The 23,199-nt window shown below is 36.0% G+C and overlaps 1 protein-coding gene across 6 annotated transcripts in view; it reads right to left on the reverse strand.

Moving 5' to 3' along the window:
* LOC145663966 (uncharacterized) overlaps nucleotides 1-23,199 on the reverse strand; it is a 193,913-nt gene that overhangs the window by 146,860 nt on the left and 23,854 nt on the right. For 5 of the 6 annotated variants that reach the window (XM_081730201.1, XM_081730199.1, XM_081730205.1 and 2 more), the window contains exons 2-4: nucleotides 15,547-15,930; nucleotides 12,695-12,850; nucleotides 4,148-4,472 (exon numbers count right to left, since the gene is read on the reverse strand). In XM_081730201.1, coding sequence (XP_081586327.1) covers nucleotides 4,148-4,472; nucleotides 12,695-12,850; nucleotides 15,547-15,909 — 844 coding nt within the window. In that variant the 5' untranslated portion in view covers nucleotides 15,910-15,930. The remainder of the gene's footprint in view (nucleotides 1-4,147; nucleotides 4,473-12,694; nucleotides 12,851-15,546; nucleotides 15,931-23,199) is intronic. The other variant, XM_081730202.1, reaches the window with a different exon arrangement.

Consider the following 23,199-nt stretch of genomic DNA (forward strand, 5'->3'; position numbering starts at 1 on the left):
CAGATTATTTCCATTTATACGTAAAATCGACAGTGACTATAAAAATGGATTAAGTTATTAACTCGACGATATAGCACAACTAATCCAAAAAAACCAACAAACTTTGATACCGGCTGCAAACTACAAAAAGCCTATCTATGCCAATACTGTTCATAAGCGGCTAGTTGGCACGCACGTTCAGTCCCAACGCCACATTTCCGATTTCCATAACCTACTACATTCAGTATTAAAGAAAGTTCCTACTGAACTTTCAAACACCAATTCCCCAGAGCGTCAATTGATTAGTCTCTATTCTTCAACCCGAAGTTCACTTACAACAGCTGTTCGTTTTCTCAATAACGTAACTGAAACGCATTCCTCTATAACGCACACTAACCTGAATACAATATGCAATATACAAGTATAGCTTTCAGCTTAGCCTAATTGGATATTTTTCCTTTCTTTTTTTCTCAAAAAGTACAACACCCATGTTTACTAGGATAAGTTATAGAAAAGTCTAATAGAGAATAAGAACAGATTAATAAAAATCATGTATGAACCTGAAAAATATTAAAATAATAATAATCGTTGTATTAGAGATGCCTAGCGAATATGTTCTACGCCGATTATAAAGTATTTCCATTTGTAAAGTATTTCTCAGAATTCTCTTCGCAATTTTGAGTACTTGTGTACTTCAATAGCCATTATAAGCTGATAGTGCATTTTTGAGCATAAAAATAATTTACTCAAACATTTTCTTGTAGTTCCTATATCAAAATTTAAGTGCGAAAATATAAAAGTGAATTTATTCTGTACGAGCTGTCTATGCTCATAAGTTAATGAATTCAAACATATTGAATAAGGGAATATACTACAGAGTCAATTTTCTGACATTCACAGCAAACTCACCTTTTCATCCACAAAAAAAACTACACGTCACACTGGTGACAGCATCATGCTTCAACGTTTAAAATGCAGCAATTGTGTGCCAATTTTCACAACTGAGGTGGCTCCTGTGTCTGTAACAGCATAGTGTATACTACGTAATCCCCTATTCCATATGCATGTGATAAAATATCTCCATAGAGATAAATGGAAACAACAACTAACAATGATATTGGTATTAAAACACAAAGTTTAATCCGCTGGCACGAGTAGATCATACTACAGAATAAATGGTTGAAACTGTATAGGAAAACTCTTACAGATGCAATCAACGAAGTTTGATTTGATTTTTAGTTTAGCGTTGCTTTCAGCAGCGATGCTATATGAGACGTGGATCTGAAGCTTAACGTGTAATCCGAACCGAGTTCCCGCCGGAAATCGAACCCGGGTCTCTAACGCCAAAAGCTCGTACACTATTAACGAAGTAAATGTTTTGATAACCTCTTTATCCATTATATTAAAAATCTGTCAGTTATTGTCTGTAAGTAAATAGTTCTAAGCGAGTTATATTGAAGCGATGGTCCAGAAATAAAAGAAGCACAAGTAAAAGCAGAGGTACAATTCGTGCTGCAAGAAGAGGTTGTACAGGTTATTGAAACATGAAGCGAAACCACCAGGAGAAAATCGAGTTAGTCGTATATTAAGACATACTAAAGGAAACTAATGAAGCTGAATTTAAAATGCTTAAGGTCCTGACAAACCGATAAGAAAAACAGACTTCGTCGAACCTAGAGAACAGCTGAACTTCAAAGTGGATACTGCATAATTGCTTATATTCAAGTAGTGTAGGACATATATAGGTCAAATTAGTACGAAGTACCGTTATGTGATGAGTTTATTGATACGAAAAAAATCCGATCCGGTACAGACCTCGACGGTAATCAATACATTTGAAACAAGCGGAATAAAAAGTTTACATTGAAGTTAAGAATGACATCTACACACAAACTAGTGCAAATACCCAACTGTTTGGGTATACAATGACAGTAAAAATCGAGAAGTACACAACATACCAACATATATATTTAAGTTTCTCAACTGTAAAACGGAAAGATAGATCGAAGAATATCTAACCCATCTTAATTTCGATAATATCGTTCCTTTTTTTCCAAACAACATCAGTAAGAACATATTTACAAATGGCAACAGAGGAAATTAATAGACTTACGTTAGGCTCGAGTGAATTCGGAAAGAACAGTTCAGATTAAATAGTATACCGCAAATGGTGTGTCTGAACTGAACAGTTTTCAGTGAATGCCATTTTTCTTTCTTGACAGACCGGAGATATGGACACTAAACAAATCACACATTCTGCTGTGACGTAATAGCCTGCTTTCCTCATTCACAGCAAATGTAACAAGCAGTATACGGAACAGACAGAATAATTTGCATGTTGTTGAAGCAGTGGTGTCAGACAAACTTTATTTATTTTTGGTTTTACTTCTTCGCATATGCGATTTAAGCTGAGGGAGACGATAAAAAGCTAGGATAATGAAATGGATGTAAGAAGAACAGTATGTTAAGATTGACGTCCTAAGCAGGATTCGAATCTACAACAGGTAAGTCTTACGATAATCAGCCTTAATGCTTTAAATATCTCAACCATACTAGCCGGTAAACAAGAACTTCAATAGCGGATTTGCCGGCTTTTAATATTTCACTCATGGATTCTTGATCACTAGAAACAATACAAAAAATTGTGAACTCTCAGCAGATGACACACCTCTTCTATTCTTAGCTCTTATTAATTTTCCAGGTGCCTACTAGGAGCACTCTTACAACACACACCAGTCAGTTCGAAATGACTGTTAATGTATCCTGATACGCACAGCAAAAAGACAGCTAAATTCGTTATTTCGGAGTTTATTTCAACTTTGAAGATGATCTTCCTCGAGAAGTATATATAACTGAGAAAAGGAAATAATGGAACAAATCAGATTTGTGATGTTTGTCAGTGCTTGGCTCATTCGACTTCGGAACAATTACAAAACGCATCACAACATTCCTCCACTGACAATCAGATACTTTACAGCAGGCATGTTAAATTCAGTATCTGAAGTGGGCAAAATCAACAAGATCAAGTCATCAGTGTATAATAGTGTGGGCCGAACAAAAAATATGTATTTAAAAAGTGAGTAATACAGAATCATTTTACATAACATTGTAGTTCTTTGGAAAACAGAAGGAAGATGAGGAAATTCGGGATATCTACGGATATCTATTGTTTCTTTCCCGACACCTGTCATTTTCCTACAACCAGCTTTCGAATGTTTAGAGACATGCTGCTCACATTAATAATACTCAAAACAGAGGTAAAATAAATGTCTATTAATATGGATCTCATTGGAAACTTAATTAGCTTCATTCGATTCAGAATAATTCGGCCAAATTTTACTATTATCTAGTAAAATTTTAAAAGGCATGCTTGAGTAACACATTACTGTTATTAAGACTAATGGAAATTAGCTCTCCCTTCAAATTACCAGATTCCGGGCACTTGTGATTATTTGCTTATAAATTACAAATGCAATGCGAAACTAAAATCTAATTGGCGCAAAGCTCGAATGAGCTTAAGCAAATCAAGTATGCATAGAAAAACTCGATGTTGGTTTTCTTGATCCGAGCTTGCTATTTTATCTTTCAGATAGCTCCCCAATTATCCTCATGATGCCGAGTAAACGCCGCACTATGAATCTCATCTGCTGTCACCTGTCTAAATATTGACTAAACCAGGTACTGCTTGACTTCAGCGACTCACAGGTACCGGTAAACCGGTGCTACTCTTACCCTTGAATAGTTATTTTAGAAACTCAGTATGACTATAGCCAACTAATACGCTGTTGTATCTTTGAATCTTGTGTAGCTATTTTTCAGCGTAAGATTTTGAGTCTGCTACCGTCTCTTTTTATATTCTTAAGCTACTTTAATATTACCACCTTTCTTTCGTTTGTTATTTAGTCTTTTATATTCTCGATTACGGCTAGATGAGACTTACAGATTAACGTGAGACATGAATCACACGTCTAACTCATCGGGAAAACAATGAAGTCTAAACTGTTTTACACAGTTCGGTACAATGTAACACGAGAGTTTATATTTTCAGTGGACAAACCCGAAATCTACGCAATGTATACGAAGCAAGAAATTGTTAAGAAATAAATGCACAGATCAAAATTAGCCTGAAAAGAAGTCAATGATATATATATATAAAAAATGTACTTACTCATTTGTTGCAGGGTCGCTAGCTCATTCTTCTTCTTCTTGCGTTCCTTGGCTGGTGTGGTCGAAGCTCCTTGCACAGGAGAAGGCGCTGCTGCCTGTTGCTGAGCAACCGCTTTCTCTACCTTCTCCTCTTTCACTACTTTTGTAGCCTTCTCAGGGGGCTTTGCCTTTTCTTCTGTTGGAGAAGGAGAGCTATCTTCTTCTTGTTCGCTGGAGCTAGTCTTTGACTCTTTATCTTTGCTTGCTTCAGGAATTGCAGGCGGCACAGACGCGGCGGATTTAGCAATGCTCTCACTAATTTTCAAATCCTCCAGCTGAAGCTCTCTCTGTAATGCAACAAGACAAGACATTACATACTGTATTAATAGGTTCCATAGCGTAATATACATAGGTAAACAAAATTTTTCACTCACGGAAGCACCCAAAGGTAAGCAATGGCATTCTTGACAGTAGACGCTTCAATGATGGTTTGTGATTTTCGTCAATACAAATTCCTTAATGAAACAAAGTTGTTTGAAGGTGAATTTACCTGCCTGTATTAAAAAAAAAAAAACCCTATGTATGTGCTTCCTTACTATAGAAATAAAATGTTAACAATTTAATATAGTCTAGTTCTAGGTATCCTTCATTCTATATATTTGTGATGATTCGTCTTTATATTCATTGTTTCCCTAAGGATTCTGTACTGATGAAGAACACAAAATCATCACTGAAATGTCTATGGTCAAAAATGCCGTTGTTAATTCTGCCTGCTTACGTGATTAAAAACCTTTGTTGATGTAACACAAAACATGCAATAAAATACTGCCTTCTAAACGTTTCAGATGAGTTATACTTGGTAGGCTGCAGGACACTGTAATGATGAGAATGAATGAAATGGTCGAGTGAAGCAAGTGAAACGAAACTGGATGATTTCAAGGAAACCCACGCACACAGTGTTTGACCACCACACAAAGTATCCTTTGCACGAGGTGGAATCGAATCAGAGACTCCACGCACCAGAGGTAAATATAAACTGGAATATTTAAACATGTTCAAGAAGGTAATTACTTTCTTAAAAGATCTAAACATTCTAATGAGCATACCCAGTTCCAAAAATATTAATTTTTGGAAAACGAAGTAAACAAAACAATATTTAATATCCCACGGTTATGTCCTCTGGACTAAAGTAAACGAAAGATTAACGAAAATGAAAGATTATGGAGGAATTGGAATAATAAGAATGTGGGAGAACAAGAGAGAAGCCGAGGAAAATTCACGGACACGATTTTATATGCTACAAACGCACATGGCCTTGGGTCAAACCAAGATCCCTTCGTGGAAGTGAGTACTCTATCACTGAGCCACCGTGCCTCTTCGGAAAAATAAATGAAAGTTACTGTGTTCTTCCGTTTAATATTCCATGTTTACGGTCCAGAAAACTAATAGAAACTAAACGAACATAGACGTCCGGAATACGTGAACCAAAGATGTTGGGGCTGGTGACGTGGTGCTGCTCTTAAAGGCGCAATAGTGTAGTGGGAACTGCCTATACTATGGGAGTTGGCTTGTGCACCCACAACTGCATCAGATTCAACCCTCGGTCGTAATTCACAGCCCTCATTAATAGTAGCTGCGATCATTCATAGCCTCTCTCTATGGCCTATGAAACCTAGAGGTTCAATGCCGCGTTCACAAATGCTCTCTACTGACTTCTATCCTTAGCCAACTGGATCCAATTTCTACTTCGTATTCCTATTTCTGCGACACCTATCTTAATATTGTCCTCCCATCTGCGCCTAATGGTCGTTTTCGATTGGACTGTCAGGTTAATACTTTGTAAGGTCCCTACTTTCTTCCATTCTGGCTACATGACCTGCCCACCTGAGTCTCCTAGACTCGATGGGCCTAACAATGTTTGGTAAACGGTCTAAAATATGCAGTTCCTCATTTTGAGGTGTCCGTCATTCCTCATTCGCGTTCCTCTTGGTCCGAATATTCGTCTCACGATTTTATTCTCAAATACTTTCAGTCTGTATTCTTCCCCCAGAGTGAGCGACAATATTTCGCAACCATACAGAACTACAGGCATGATTATCCCTATTACATCATTGTTGCGTAAAGGCACAAAACTCAAACTTAAATGCCAACCAACGATAAACGGGAGAACTAGTACTGTACTTAGAAAATAACTCATTTAGAACCTCTAAGCAGAGTTTACATGTAACAGAATTATTAGTACACAGTTCTGGCTTCGATTCCGTATCGGGGGAACGGGCAATTTAGGTGTTGGCTACGTACGATGTGGCAGTTGGGACTTATTTAAATCAACAAGGAGCGACTTCGATCTAGAGAATCAGAGTTAATGGCGCTGACCACTGTCATCTATTTGAGTCATATGGGAGGCAATATCCTTTAACGTGTTCTGGTACCACAGAGGAGTTGACTTTACTGTTATTTCTTGTTAAGTTGAAATTGTTACCCACAAAACTACCTATGTTCGATCACTTTCACTCTCAGAAACTTTTCAAACAGCTGTCCAAATTATCAAATGCAACTCCCGAGTTTAATACATAAATTAGCATCTGAAGTCGGGCATTTTTATTGTCCGTTTTTACTACACTGAAATTCCTTCCAAACTGTAATACAGGATGACAAAGAAACTTTTTTTTTTTTTTTTGCATCTTACTTTTCCAATTTCAATTCTTTTTCAACTTTAAACACTTAATAAAATAACTGTTACGATCATCTGCCTAACTGCATAAGTATCTATTTTGTTAATTCTTTCATCAGTAAATTAAACGAAAGTTATCGATTTCTAGAATTTTTCATCTTCATTGGATAGAGAAAATAACAGCTCCCCTCCTTTTTAAATACGTAATTTCATCTACTGAACACAGTTTACATTTTTTTACAGCTGGTTTGGTTTGAGAAAGGGATTAGGTGTTTACGAGTAAATAAATAAATAAATAGAACGTTCGAACACTTTCCATGATAAATAGTATAAAAAGAAAAGGAAAAAATGAAATCAGAAAAATGTAGTTTTTTGTGTATTTTTGTTGTTTTATATTCACGGATAAAGTTTACCAGCTCAAGAAATTATAAAACAATATTTTTAAAATAAGTACCTATCTGAAGTGGAACTAGATAAAATGTCCGGTATGCTTTATATTATTATTTATTTTTAACGGATACAGAATAATGGTAAGTGTCCCTTTTATTCATATTTTTAATTTCTATTCACTTTGAAATGTTTTGCAAGTTCTGATATGCCGATGCCTTTATCTGGGTACCTTATGTGCTCCTTCAAGTGTGTTTTTATGCTCCTTTTTGTCAAGCTTAAATAAAACTCACAACATTGCGCTCACACACTGTTTCACAAACAACTGACTGCATATTTGTTTCTTGGAAATAATTCTTAACCTGTTGAGTGCTCTTCTATATTTATTGGAGATTTCTAAATTAGTTCTTTCAAAGAAAAATACATAAATGTATCAAGCGAGGATTAAATATAAAAAACGCACAGTCTCCAACACAAATATTTTACATAAATCAAATACACACAAAAAGCAACAAAAAATGAAATAAGATCTTTCAGTTGATTGATTGATTGATTTTGAGTTTTACGTCCCGTTCAGCAGCGAGGCTATATGAGACGTGCACCTACAGATTAACGTTGAATCCGAACCTCATGAGCTCCCACCGGGGATCGAACCCGGGTCTCCCGCGCCAAAGGCGCGTACGCTGACCGCTTAGCCACGAAGGAGCTCCATAAGATCTTCTTTCAGTTTTACGTCCCACGTTATGATGATGAGGAATGAATGCAATGGTGGAATGAATAGTGGGAGAAAACGGGAGAACACGGAGAAAATCCACGCACACGGTATTTCCACCACAAGTTTAATTGGTACAAGCTGAGATCGAACCGGGGACCCCACGTACCAGATGTGAATGCTCTATCACTGAGTCACCGCGGCCAATAAAAACACTTGCGAACGGTTCTATATCCATTCAAAAAAATATTAATACAGAAATTTCCATGAAATCTACAATAAAATTAAAAGAAGATTTTAAAATAATCAATAATAATTCACATCATATAAAGTATATTTCTACAAATTATTTCCGGAAGGGGCTATGAAGGTTCAAGAATCGTCTATGGACGTAAAACTGGATATTTTTTTTCTTCAGTACTCACGGACGTGATATAGTCTGTACTGAGTCTCTTACTTGTCCTAGGCACCAATTTTTAAAGAATTAGGTGAACCTCAGTGCCGCACTGAACGACAGAATCTCCCTACCCCCGAGGATCGAAAGCGAGTCACTCAATTAGCAGCCCAACACTTCCCAAACTATGCTTTCGAGGCTTCAATCATTACATTTACAACAGTGTAAAAAAAAATATCAGAAAATTGTAACCTACTTAATTTTCAATTTTTTTTTTCCACACATAATTGATAGAAAAGTTCCTGATATGGTAGGAGTATTTTTCATAAAATATACGTTTCCTTTGAATATAATTTTCATAAAATACATGTTTTCTTTAAACATAAATATTCACTCTCCTAAATATTTTCTTATTCATTGCTTTTAAAATCTGATTACGATTTCCCCTCTAGGCTATACGACGATTGAGCGACAAGTAGACAAAAATATGTATAGCTCTCACGCAATGTTTCAAGACTTCACGGCCTCGAAGAGACTGTAACAATGGACTGGAAGCACAGGTTGCGCAAGGGTTGCCGCAAAAGAAACGATAAGATATTTCGTACATCTGAAACAACAACAACAACAACAACAACAACAAAAAAAAAAAAGACGAGAAATTGTCAATTGTATACAAAGTTGTTTCAGGTAGAAAGATGTCCAATACCTGAATCAAATGAGGAGAAAACATGAGCTATGGATTGGATGGGAATTGTGGCGGTGGGAAATTTTCAATGCGATGGTGGGCTATTACGAAAGAAACAATCTGAGGTTACAAACTACGATGCGACAATAAAACAGTTACATGGTTTGAATGTTCTTGAGAAAAGTAGCTGACAAGTGCAGGACGTCAATACATGACACGGCTTTTAAGATAACCCCATAAGAAATCAAATGGGATAAGAACCAGTGAATGAGTTGGCCTGGAAACAAGATACCCTCGAGCGATCCATCTATCTGGAAAATTTTGATCAAGATACGCACGAGAAACAGCAGCAAGTGGGATGGTACCCTGTCATGCTGAAACCACATCTGCTGTCCAAGCGGGACATCTGGTAATAATTTTGGAAGCCTATGCTGCAAAAACATCGCCTACACATTGTTCCAGTTACGCGGGAAAGAAGAAGATAGAGGCCTATTGAGTGGTCGCCAACGATGTCTGTCCACGGTGTTTTCTACAAATGTTTATTCGCGCTCTTGACAATTGTCGCATAACGGTTTTCATCAACCTACACGTGACTATTCCGAGTATTAAATACATAGTCTCTAATAAAACAGGCTTCATCGATGAACAGTGCAGAGACATGAAACTGAGGATCGCCCTGCACTACCCATTTTCACAAAATAGTACTACACGAATCAGGTTTTAAACTCTTTGTGGATGGTAGGGATGAACTGGTGTTCATGTAATACTTTCCACACAGTACTGTGGCCCACACCCATTTCACGTGCTATGGTCCTCGTGCTTGTCGAAAAATGTTCCTTCACACGATTAAGCACCGCTTCTACGAAGGCAGGAGTCCTCTGGTGGTTTGTTGTCCCCCATGATCGTGAAGTTGTGGTCGCAAATCCCGTTTACCACAAACGTCGAATGCTTCCGTCTTCTTTGTGGAAATCTCTCATGGTAGTACCTAGCCGATTCATCACAGTTTGCATTCGCAATTTCATACCTAATCATCATACCTGAAAGCTTGTCAACTGCAAACTCCATTGCACTGCTAAAGTACTTATTGTCACAAAAGATGACACGCAATAACTGCACTACACCAATCTGTCAGCACTAACCAGGCGGCTGCCAACAAGCCCTCACAAATGCATGAAACGAAACACCTCACAGGCAAGTGACAGCCAATATGGTACAAATCCCTACGAACTCCACTACTGTAGTAGACAGGGCGTGATTGCATCCCTTCTACAATTAGTTCCGACAGACACTATCTACCGGCAGTTTCCTGACACTCCGTGTGTGTCTTGTTTCAAACAGAAAACTGTTCACTGCTATGGAATGGCACTGTTGTACACATCTTTGGCTTGAAACTTCACTGAGACGTGCAACAGCTCAAGCGAATCGCGACGAGACTACAAAGAACCCTGAAACTAGTACAGGGTGTCCAATATACAATGTAACCCGGAGTTTGGGATAGTAGAACTTTTGAACCTGAAGTGATACACAAATAATGGTTATACCAAAATGAAGCTTTGTTCATGCATATATTTTCAAACTAGGAAGCAACGATTGAAGTACACTAGGAACCACACAGTGTTGCCAGATGTAACCGAAGGTATAAATCAATTTTATTTTATTTATTTATTTATTTTTTTTTTTTTTTTTTTTGCAAAACATGTAAATTGACTCATAACTCATACGTATGGATGTTCTGTCGTTAATTTTCAGTCTGTTTAGTTGGAGTAGCTTGGAAACTATGGAGCAGAAAAAAGATTGATTGATTGATTTTGAGTTTTACGTCCCGTTCAGCAGCGAGGCTATATGAGACGTGGACCTACTGATTAACGTGGAATCCGAACCACATGAGCTCCCGCCGGGAATCGAACCCGGGTCTCCCGCGCCAAGCAGAAAAAAGAATTTTTCATTTCCACCGATAACTAATCGGATGAGGCCTCTGTAAGGGGTAACTAGGGAAATCGTAGTTTTCAGAAATTTAACACACTGAATTGGCAACCCTGCTGATGTTTCAGTGCATCAAAAGGTGTGTTAAGGATCTGTCTACATTTTGCAATTCCTAAAAACAATGAAAAACAAACTTTGAAATTATCATGATAAAATTTTTACTTACATGAATCCGGCAACACTGCTATTCATTTCTATGGGGCTATTTAAAGCAAGAGGTATACAAAAACAATTCTCGAACTATTCTAGACCTGGAAACGAACATTCGCAGTGCCATTGAGAACATTAACACCTATAATCTTCGTAAAGTTACTGCCAACCTGGTGAAACGTGTGAACCAGTGTTTGAATCAAAACAGGGGACACTCGCAGCATCCGCTATCGAGCTGGTAAGTCATTTCTGATAGTAGCAGTGTTGCCGGGTACATGTAAGTAAACGTTTTATTATGATAATTTCAAGTTTGTTTTCCATTGTTTTCAGGAATTGCATAATGTAGACAGATCCTTAACACACCTTTTGATGCACTGAAACATCAGCAAAGTTGCCAATTCAGTGTTAATTTATGAAAATTACGATTTCCCTAGTTACCCCTTACAGAGGCGTCATCCGATTAGTTATCGGTGGGAATGAAAAATTATTTTTTCTGTTCCATATTTTCCAAGTCACTCCAACTAAACAAACTGAAAATTAACGACAGAACATCCATACGTATGAGTTATGAGTCAATTTACATGTTTTGAAAAAAAAAAAAAAACCTTCGGTTACATCTGACAACACTGTGTGGTTCCTAGTGTACTTCAATCGTTGCTTCTTAGTTTAAAAATATATGCATGAACAAGGCTTCATTTTGGTATAACCATTATTCGTGTATCACTTCAGGTTCAAAAGTTCTACTATCCCAAACTCCGGGTTACATTGTATATTGGACACCCTGTATTAGAGACGAGACGAAACTTCGCAATGTTCAAAACGGACGGAAAAAAAAAAAACTTTTGGTCTCGTGAGAAAAACCACAACAGATGCATATGTATTTCCCTTGACAGGACAAGATTCCGACATTTTATTTTCAGTCATTATGTATTCTCATCATTTTATGGCGGGCCATACTCGGTCACGGAACATTTCAGGCCAATGGCCTGTAACGCAGATTCGTTCTTTCGTGATTGGCCACTATTCTTATCAAGGTTTGCCACGGTCACAGTTTCCATCCAGTCCGTAACTCATGCTCTCGCACTTTTTTTTTTTTTTTTTTTTTTTTTTTTTTTATGTACGAAACACCCTGCTTTTCTTTTGGAGCTACCCTTGCGTCGTTTCTGCTCCCAATCCATTCCTACAATAATGAAACCTCGAGTACAAATAATGAATACTGCCTCTGGACATTAATCCGACATTTCGTCTCGAGTTATGTCATTTTTATCCGGCTGTCTTCGGTGGCCTTTTCTCCGACGCGGACAACGTACTTATGGATATTTGTTCCTACTCTCAAATTGCTTTTTTGTTATCATCTATCATCACTCTTGAGTTTGTCCCCAGATTACGGACACGTCCTTAGTTTGTTGTACAGGGAGTGATTCTGGAAGCATAGCCTAGGGCAAAAGAGTATGTTGATCCGGCCCTGAGCCCAAGTGTTGCGTGATCAAGATTGTAAACACTAAAGGAATTTGATCAATCAATCTCAAATTTGGACATCTAATGAAGTTATAACTCTTGTTAAAAATAACTTTTGATACTTACACTTTGTCTTCTTTTCATTATTAGATCATCTTTTGGTTGAATTTGTTCAAAGCGATTGGCTGGATGTGGTTCAGCCTCAACTGTGGGACTGTGCTCATCCTTATTCAACAAAATTGGCTTCATTCTGTCCTTTTTCTTTTTCTTCTTTGTATCTTCCTGTTGAGAAAGATTACTCCAGATCACAACATGTTTGCTTTTTCCTACTTCAATATATTAAACATTTAACGATTATTTACACACTACTAGGAGTTGATGTATTAAGGAATATTTACTCTGTGACAAATGAAAAGATTCATAATTATTATTAATTAATAACAAATAAATAAAATCATGATCCTTAATGCGGATGTTCGTTAATGTCGCTGCAAAAAACGCGAAGGAAGCTTTTATAATTTACATTTCAAACTGTAAATACTTAAAAATATGTCGGTTCATATGAATGATCCAAACCAAATATTGAAGCAATTTACCAGTAACTATATACAATTTCCTTTTGATTATTATATGAATGAAAAGAATCAAACAAGTCAGCATGCCACTAATGAAATGATTCTGTCCGTGGTATGAAAATCCTACCTAACAAGTAATCGTGACACAACGTAAGTAGTATAATTATATTATTCGAGTCAGTAACTAAAATTTTTGTACTGATAATATATTCAAAAAAATTAGTAATGAAAAAGGAAGATTGAAAAAATGTAAAATACTGTTAGTACAGAAACGTGAAAAACATTAAAATGGGAGAAAGCATTCAAAATGGAATTAAAAAGAGGGGAAAACTACAAAAAAAATGTTGAAGTTGTCCGATAAAAAAAGGATGCACTATTGATCTATATTTCCTACAAATTTACTACGTTGAATACATAGTTTAATAGTTACCAATGAAAGAAGCTAAATCATTCGAATGTACTTCATTAATGACAAAATAAAACTATCGCATCCATTGAAATGTAGGCTACATAATAAATACGCAACACATAGTCGCCATGCTCTCTCATGCAATTTACTTGGCTACTATGGTTCCTTACTCTACTCAAAGAGATCATAAGCCCTATACAACTAATATTCATTCTGGAGTCAATAAAAGGACTTCAATACGATTTCTTATTAGAATGAGATCTTTAAGACGGCACGTTTACACGATATTAAGATCACTTCAAACTAAGAAAGAAAAAAAAAAAAAAAACAGAAAAAAAAACATTCATAATAGAATGAATTATTACAGTTAGATAACTACAAATCCTAATAATAAAACGAAAAACTTCTCAGTCTGTATGTAATACTAATCCCTAATAGTAAACAGTAGCTCTAATAAGTGTTGCTACTCGCGTTGCCTATGCTTGATGCCATAGATGTTGACAGCGTGCAGGAAATTTGCCGATTTAAAACTATTTTTACGATTAAACTGCAACATAAACTGTATTGCTTCAAATTAATTATTTCAAAATGGATGCTGATGATACTGAACATTAAGGAAGGATTTAGGAATTAAGATTTCTGGGCTTTCGGCATCTATGGCCATGATAGTCCGTCACGTATGAGGGGACGTCCCTCGGTGATCACACTACTACGAGGATAGCCAACAAAGAAGGATTGGGGAAGGAAGAAAGTTTCCTGGGACCTATATGTTAGGTACCATTCCGGCGTCTACCTGGTGTGAATGACGAAAAACCTCCCTCAGGATGATTGGCCTGAAAAACCTTTTACACTTTTTCGGTCGAGTGTCCCAACCGGGAATCGAACCCGGGACCGCTCCACCAAAGACGAAAGTGTTAGCGACTACGCTACGCGAAGCCACGATACTGAATGTGATTTACTATTTATTATTAGGACAAGGCCGTAACTACGTAATTTGCACATTACTATTTGTGCGACTCCATATTTGATTGGTGGGCAAACTTAAAATACTGTTAAATGTAAATAATAATAATAATAATAATAATAATAATAATAATAATAATAATAATAATAATAATAATAATAATAAATAAGAGTTCCTAATATGAAACAGTATACAGTAGGTCGAAGGCTTGAGCACAACTAATGAGATTTTAAAAAAAAGAAAAAAAATGAAAGAAAGTAAAGGCAACTTCATGATATACGAAAACATGAACATATATCCTGCAGTTCTGTAAAGCAAATGTAAACATATGCCTGTGAGCTGTGATACAGAAATACTTGAACTGAGATACGTCTCACGATTATGCCCCGAAGGATGAATGAAAGTGAATGACGGGGAAAGAAATGATAGAATATTCAGGTTAGTAGAATACATTGAATTGATCTCAAGTAAACTTCTCAAATAATCTTTGCGCTACAATTGTGGTGCTATTGTATTAAAAATAAGTAAACACGGCATTTACTATAAATTATATATTTTTGAAAAACGTTTCCGGATGTGTTTTTCTTTTAAAAAAGGGGGGAAAAGTGGTATAATTTTCCTTTGGACAGTTATTATCGCAGATACTTGGCTAAAATACGATATTAATCCTTCCAAATTGATCCACTTTATCTTCTTTGTATTCTAACCGCAAAGTAACTTTTGAGCTTCGTAACTAAACCTCCGTGTTATTTGAAGTGATATGCTTTTAGCTGAATCACACTTCTTATCTAAAGAAAATAAGCCATCGTAAATATACATAAAGGGATTATGCACTCTTTGAGTCCAATATATATCATACAAGTCAATTAGCTATTTCCTATCATAAACACTAGAATTAACACTTTAAAAGTAAATAAATGAAGATATCTATTATAGAGCGAAAGTAATAGCTTCAACTGCAGGCAGAAATAAAACAGGAGGAGGGATAGCACACTCCAGCAGGTAGCTGAGAAATGAATGTGATATCTACCTGAGGAGGACGATCACTTACAACTTCAGCCTCTGGCTCCTCAAAGTCCACCTTCACCTTCTCCATGGGGGAAGCAGGAACACTGGTTGGTGTTACAGGTGGTGTTTCAGTTGTCTGCGTTTCGCTCTTTTCACGTTCCGAAGACTTCTCTTTCACCTTCTTATTCGCTTTCTTCTGTTTCTTCTCTTTTGCCTTATCTTTACCACTTCGACCTAATAGAAGATGCTCCTCGGGCATCTTCCGTTGCTCAGCAATTGCTTCTTCATAGGTCTTCTCTTTCACGCCAAACACAGAGATAAAAAACAGCACTATTGCCGATAACAGAAACACTCCTACACATATCAATCCTGTTTGGAAATCCATCCCTGGTAACTAAAAGAATTGCTGGAAAGATAGGAAAAGGAAAACAAGAGTTAATACGATTATAAAAATTTTTCGTTAATACTTTTTTTTTTTTGAAAACAGAACACTTTAAAAAGGTATTGATAATTACTGCACACGGAGATTTTTCATATATCAAGTAAGAACCGTACCTGATAAGCACCTTCGTATATTAAATAAGAACCTTATCTGATAAGCATTCAAAATAAGTAATAATACTTCAATAAAATAAGCGGTCAGAGAGATCGATGATATGAGAAAGTTGAATTGTAGAGAACAGTAACAAGCTAGTTCTTACATTCATTTGGACTAATCTTGATGTCTGTGTCATCTAGTAACTGCCAAAATTTTCAACTGAAAAGAGAAGTTTCGGCGTGGTTCTGTGAGAATTCACATTTTTTTTTTAAAGTGCAAATTTTGTTACTGATAATACTGAGATATTTGTATATATTCCTATTATTATAAGAAACGTTTTTGATTTGACATCACGATCGATGCCATGTAATGTAATGCGATGAATTTGTTGTACATGCTTTAAGAAAAAGTTGCTAAGGAAGATCAGAATTCCCATAGAAAAATCTCCGCAATTACTATATGACAAACGTACACCAAAATCAGTCCAAATGAATATTTCTGATCACGAGTCTATAGTTTAATTCCTTACGTTGGTTCATGATTTCCATTTACAAATCTTATTGAAATTTTAATGTTCACCAACTAAATAAAACAGTTCGACAGAATTTTAATTTTACTGAATAAAATAGTTCTGCAGAACTTTAATTCAACTAAATAAAATAGTTCCAGCTCTTTTCTTTGTTAAATCCATAATGGGGCTATACAGTAGCAAATAAGTGATACAATGAGAAGGAATGGTTCGACACAAAAATACTAAAATTCAAACTTAATAGAACTGCCAACAGGTTTAACTGTGTGAACTACGATGAAGGTAATCCCTACATTACAGCTGAAAAGGTTGTGAATTTGCCTGGTGTAAATATATAATATAGTTTGTCTCTTGGGGGATGCATTGGGCCTTTCCACTTTGATGGCACTGCAAGTGAAGAAAAATACCTAACAATGCCTGCTAGTCCCATTTTCCCTGTCATTCATAAAATGTACGAAAATAATATCACAAGAGAGCGCCCTGCCGCACTATCGTTAAGGATGTGCCACCATACCTGCATCAAAATGTACAGGCCAATGGATAGGACGCAGGGGACCAATTGAGTTTTTATGACCTCTATACCTTACGCGTTTGATTTTTTTTTTTTTTTTTCTTATGGGGCACAGGAAAAGATTAGATGTACCGTCGTAAAGTACGTAACCACACTCACACTTTGGGATGAGATACAAACGGTGTGCGCAGAAATCCCATTGGAAGCAGTCGTGATTCGTACTCAGAAATGTATCAATGCTGAAGGCCACCATTTTGAAAATTTACTTTAACCACCCTTTGGAACATTCAATTTGGCCAGAAGGTGCACTATTTTCTAAATTGGATTGTAACTTCACTTTCTTTCCAGAAATTTACTAAGGACGCTACCAGTTTCACATACATCCAAATTTTGGTCTACTCCATAGCAGTAATAACGCAAGTGAGACGAAAAAGTCAATACACATTCGAAGTATTTTAGTGTCTAATACTATGACCATGATACCACAAATTCCAAATGAATAAGAACAAAGATACAACGGACTGAAAATTTGACTTTTTTCAAAGACCTTTATTTCGAAAAACTACTTAGATAAATACCTCGTCCAATTCCACAGAGGTTTTCAATGTGATGTGAAGATCATAACACTGTTTACAGCAATTCGATACTACAAACTTTCTGAAGAAATGGTAAATAATGTAAAGTTTGCAACACAGTTTACAATTATGTAATTCCAAAAAAACTTCTTGTAATTACATCTACCAAAAAGTATTGTGGTAATGTTATAGAACCAAAATAAACCAAAAATTGTTTTAAAACGTTCCCGCTAATATGCCATTTTAAGCAATATATTAAATTTAACATGTTTATCATATCTCCAGGATGGTTTGAGATATCAAATTGCTGTAAACGGCACTATGATCTTCATGTCTATTGAAAACATCAACGGAATTAGATGTGATACTTACCTAAACGCTTTTTCGAAATAAAGGTCTTTGAAAAAAATCAAATTTTCAATTCCTTGTAACATTCTTACTGCTTGTTCGAAATAAGTAATCTTATGACCTGGATTGGCTGGTTTAAACCAATAAACGAAAAATGTTCGTAAAAGTGTAAGGGTTGATAAAATCTTAATTTGTAGATTATCACCTTTCACTCTCGTATATTATTCGTATTATATTCAAACCTAAATTCCCCATTCATTACTGAAAGAGGTTATACTACAAAAGCAACTTTTGTTTTTTCTATATAAGTTTATGAATGTTTCTTTTGCGATTTTTTTATAGTTTGTTATTATTGTTATGCAACTGCAATCAAAGAAATATTCAAATTATTGTTTCGTTTTAATAATGTTTACTATTAACAAACATTATTAAATGCCGTACATTTTTTTGAGAGGAGTCGTACAAACCCCACAAGAGGCATTTATTGAAATCTGAAATATCTTTGGTATCTATCTATATATAAATGGGTCAAAGTGGACTCAAATGATTCGTATCTATATTTACTTTTCTTACTGATATGCAAATTAAATCGTTGTATTTCTTTAACTTTAACTAATATAAGTTGTAGTGAACTAACTTGGGCTAAATTAGTTCTGTACTCTGCAGTATTTTGAAATTGTTCATATGTAATTCTATATAAGGCTTCACTTGTGCAGGTGTTTATCTTTTTGTCCTTCTGAAGAAGTGACTCTTGGCAATTATATTAAGAAGTATGTAAAGATAAGTGCAATGTATTTTTATCAGGAATCCTTCGTGAGTGAGTCGGCACACGTATCGCATTTGTGGCCAATTAGTCCCGGTTTCGAGTTCAAATGGAGGACAATTTCTCTCGGATTTAAGCCGAGAAGCGGTTTGGATTCCGCTTTAAGCTTATGTGACCCCCTCTTGGTGATTGCATAATAGCACCAAAGCGAAACAAACATTTTTCTGTCCATATGTGATATAAATACATAGAGCAAATTGTTTAAACCAAAAAACCTGGTTTAAACCAAATAAACCGAGTTTAATTTTTTTTTTAACTTTTATTTTTTTTTCAATAAAAACCATGGTTTTTGCCAACCCTGCTTATGATCGTGCTATTCGACACTAAAGTACTTTGAATATGCAGTACCCTGTCCATGTCACTTGCGTTATTACTGTTGCAGAATATTTTAAAATTTGGTTATTTTTCGATGTTTGTGATCCCTACTTTGCAACACTGCATTGTAAGTGTGATACTGTAAGTGTTTTACTGTAGATTTGAAATCTAATAACCTTTGAAAAAATACTTTAAGTTGGAGTGGCAACACTGTTAATCTGGTTGTATTGCAGAGTATGTCAAACAATGTCCACTTCTCAAAATTTGTGTGGTACGAAATTTCAACGTTTTTTATCTATTAGTTTAAAAAATACAAGGACATATCAAGATAAATGTTCCACCCTATATACGCATAAACACCCAAAATTTCTTCCACTTCTCTTTAAGCGAAACACTATGTAATAATTACCGACTGTAATTAATGTGATTTAGCACTCACCTCTAGTACGTGGGGCTCCTAGTTTGGTCCCAGCTCAAGCTAAGTGGGCTTTGTGGACAAGGAGCGTATAGATGAGATAGGAGCGTATCTCTCGTTCCTTCCTACTTTGTTTATTGCATTATTTCGTTCACTATGATCATCACCGTTTTACTTCAGCTTTGCAGCATAATCGTGAAATTTGAACTAAAAATCTATATAAATAAAAACAAAAGTGAGTATGTTTGTGACTTAATAACTCTTGAACCATGCGATGGATCTCGATCAAATTTTCAACATAGATGAGTTTCGGGTCTGGGGTGACTTTTATCATTTCATTTTGACGCTGCAACTTAGGGGAGGGGGAGGAAGATATATATATATATATATATATATGATCGAAAATGACCAATATTAGTGTCGAATCCATAGTTTTCGGGGTTGCTGAGATGACCAGTGACACTTCCGATGCCGTTTAAATCCAAATTCAGCCCCACAGCTTGGGAAGGGGAGGGGAAAGATATATAAAAGTGATCGAAAATGGCCCATATCAGAGAGCACTTTAGTAATAGTAAAAAGGAACATATTACTAATATTTATTTTAACCCAGCGAATAGGCTAATTGACCCTCGTAAAGACATAAATAATAATAATATATAAAGTTGTGTTAATAGTTCATGGTTATCTGAAACGAGTGATTCTCTCACTACTTTAGAAAGTGAAGATTAAAAAAAAAAAAATCTCCAGTACGAGAATGCTCACAGAAATTATTAACACAACATTACGCAAAATCGATATCCTTTGAGCCACAGCACTGAGTGGTCAGCAGATTTTCTCAACGAATGTACAAATCCTCCTTTGAACATTCAGGCGGATGATGCAGCTCAAACCGTATACCTGAATAATTCTCCGCACCTGTCTGACCTTTCTAAACTCAATTCAGACGCAATACATATATGTAATTCAGTGATGCATTCGAATCTTCCATCATTCAAACACAGAGATTTTACTGAAAGACACGCAGAAAGTACGTCTCATACAACTAAGGATTAGTTTATGCAGTTATTTTTAAGAAAAAGATAACTTGCACCATTCGAAAAGTACTGCCTATTGCGATGTGGGGTTCAGACGAAATTTCGAGTTCCGTGGTCACGTCCTGTGCGTCAAACGGCATGAAAAATAACCAAGTGAATAACAAAAAGATCAACCGAATCAAAACGTTAAGAAAAAAGGAAAACTTCGAAGAAAAAAAAAAGAAAAGAAAAGAAAGGACGTGGGCGCATGATTTAGTCCAATACAAATACTAATGGCCTGGAATACAATGAGAGACCGACCCTTCACACTAGAAATGGGCCCCTCGATTACTGAATCCCTGTGACTCAACAAAAATCGTAATACTTCTAGATCTTAAAACAGTAGGGACAGATGGGGTAGTTATAACCATGGAGTAATCCGACCATCCACGTTTCCGGACAAATGCAGAGAACATTCAACATTCCAAAACACACAATATAGGATATAATACAATTTGCTACTCAGTAAAGAATTACGAGAATTCAAATAATTTATCATCTACCTCTCCGCTTCAAGGACAAACCCAATTCCAATTACCATATTCCTGCATGTAGTACAATCTCGAATACAATACGATCCCAATTTTTGGGGATGATAATGGAAAATAAAATAGCCAGCATAAAATGTTATACTTTGAAAAATATTATACGAGGAGGTATTAAAAAAATCATACAATCCCCTAGAAGAACTCGAAGCCCTCTCAATCAAGCGTATTATATCTGTTCCTTCTAAGTTAAGCATCCAAATATTAATTTGTAGGTTCTCTTTTTCTTTCCTTTCTTTTTCAGGTTTCAATGATTGACAAACTCGAGGCACGGCATGTTATCAAGTTCCTGCATCTTAGGGGAAATGAGCACAACAAATTCACGAAGAGATAAAAGCAGCTTATGTGAATGAATTACTCCGGATAGGCCTACACCTAGATATGGGTAACCATTTTCAAAGATGATGCAAAGAAGTAAACTGGGAAGGAGCGAAAATATTGGAATATGAAGGGAGACAACTGGTTAGGAAGTGGAAAGAAGCGGAAAGAAGCGAAGAGGATAAAATAAGTGTACGTTAAAGCTATGAACTTGAATAGTGGTTTGAGTATTAATGAAGAATGGGAGGACACTTTGAAAAGGGAAGAAAGAAGAAAAGTAGAATATAAGGACAATATAGGGTTAAATTTTATTTATATGGTTTTCAATATTCACGTAGTTAATTAGTAATCAATATTCAGGTAGAAAATTTAGTATTCAATATTAGGTAGAAAATTTCAATATTTAGATAGTTAATTAGTATTTAATTTAGTTAATATATGTTAAAAGAAATATAAAGATTAATTAACAATGTATTATTTCTGTTGAGAGTTTAAAATTGTCACAACAATGGACATAAATGTTGAATTTTAATGAAAAATGAAAAAAATGATTCTTGATTGGTAGAGATAACAAATTATGTTACGTTATCTATGATTTCAGTTGGAATAGTAGTCTGAAGAAGGAAGTGATATACTTCCGAAACTGTAACATTTCTCGTTAATTTATAATAAAGAATATAGACAGCCTTGTAAGAAAGTTATGTTTAATATATGATGCAGTCATGACGAAGAAAGTGGAGATCATATTGTAAGACAGAGGAATAACCATTGAAAGTGTTGTGGCTGGAAAAAGTTAGTTCTGGATCCGTCTGTAATATAATTCATAGCCAGCTACACCTTCAGAAAGTATCAGAACGGTTAGTCTTTCGGTTGCTTACCCTTTTCTAGAAAATAATTCGAGAGGAGGCATGAACTACTGACCGGATCTGAACCAAATTTGGTAGGCTAGTAGCCCATTGTCTAAAGAATTAAAATTGCTATATTTGGTGGCTGGGCTCGGCTCACCTTGTATGTGGTATTTTATTTTTCAGGAGGGGCCGCGGTGGCTCTCTGGTAGAGCATTCGCCTCTGGTGCTTGGGGTCCCGGGTTCGATCCCAGTCCTCGCCAAGTGAACTTTTTGGTGAACAAACACCGTGTGCGTGGATTTCCTCGGAGTTCTCTCGTTTCCTCCCACTTTCTTCATTCCACCATTTCATTCATTACTGATTATCACCGTCTCCTTTAGCCAAACCAGCATAAGCGTGGGACGTAAAACTCAAAGATTTCATTTCATTTCTTTTTATTTCTCAGGAATTATTAGCTGGATCTGAACCAAATTTGGCGGGCAAGTAGCCCTTCGTCTAACGAATAAAACTCGATATAATTTGGTGGCCGATCTCGGTCAGGAGCAGCCTCGGCTCGACTTGTACGTGATACTTCTCAGTAATTACTACCAGATCTGAACGAAATTAGGTGAACTGTAGCCCATCGTCTGAGGGTAAAGATCCTCATATTTAGTGGCTGAGATCGACCGAGACAGGCTCGGCTCAGCGAAAGAGGCTGTGTTTCAGGAGCTTCTGAGTTCGGTTTACATCGGTTTGTAATTTTTTTAGAATTATTATTTCTATAGCTATGTTCGTATCTTGATGTAATATTGTATCAATCTTTATTAAAGTTTCCCCGTTCTAAATTTAATCCTGGTTCT

The sequence above is a fragment of the Thermobia domestica genome, chromosome 11, assembly GCF_964235325.1.
Source record: "Thermobia domestica chromosome 11, izTheDome1.hap1.1, whole genome shotgun sequence".
NCBI lineage: Eukaryota > Metazoa > Arthropoda > Insecta > Zygentoma > Lepismatidae > Thermobia > Thermobia domestica.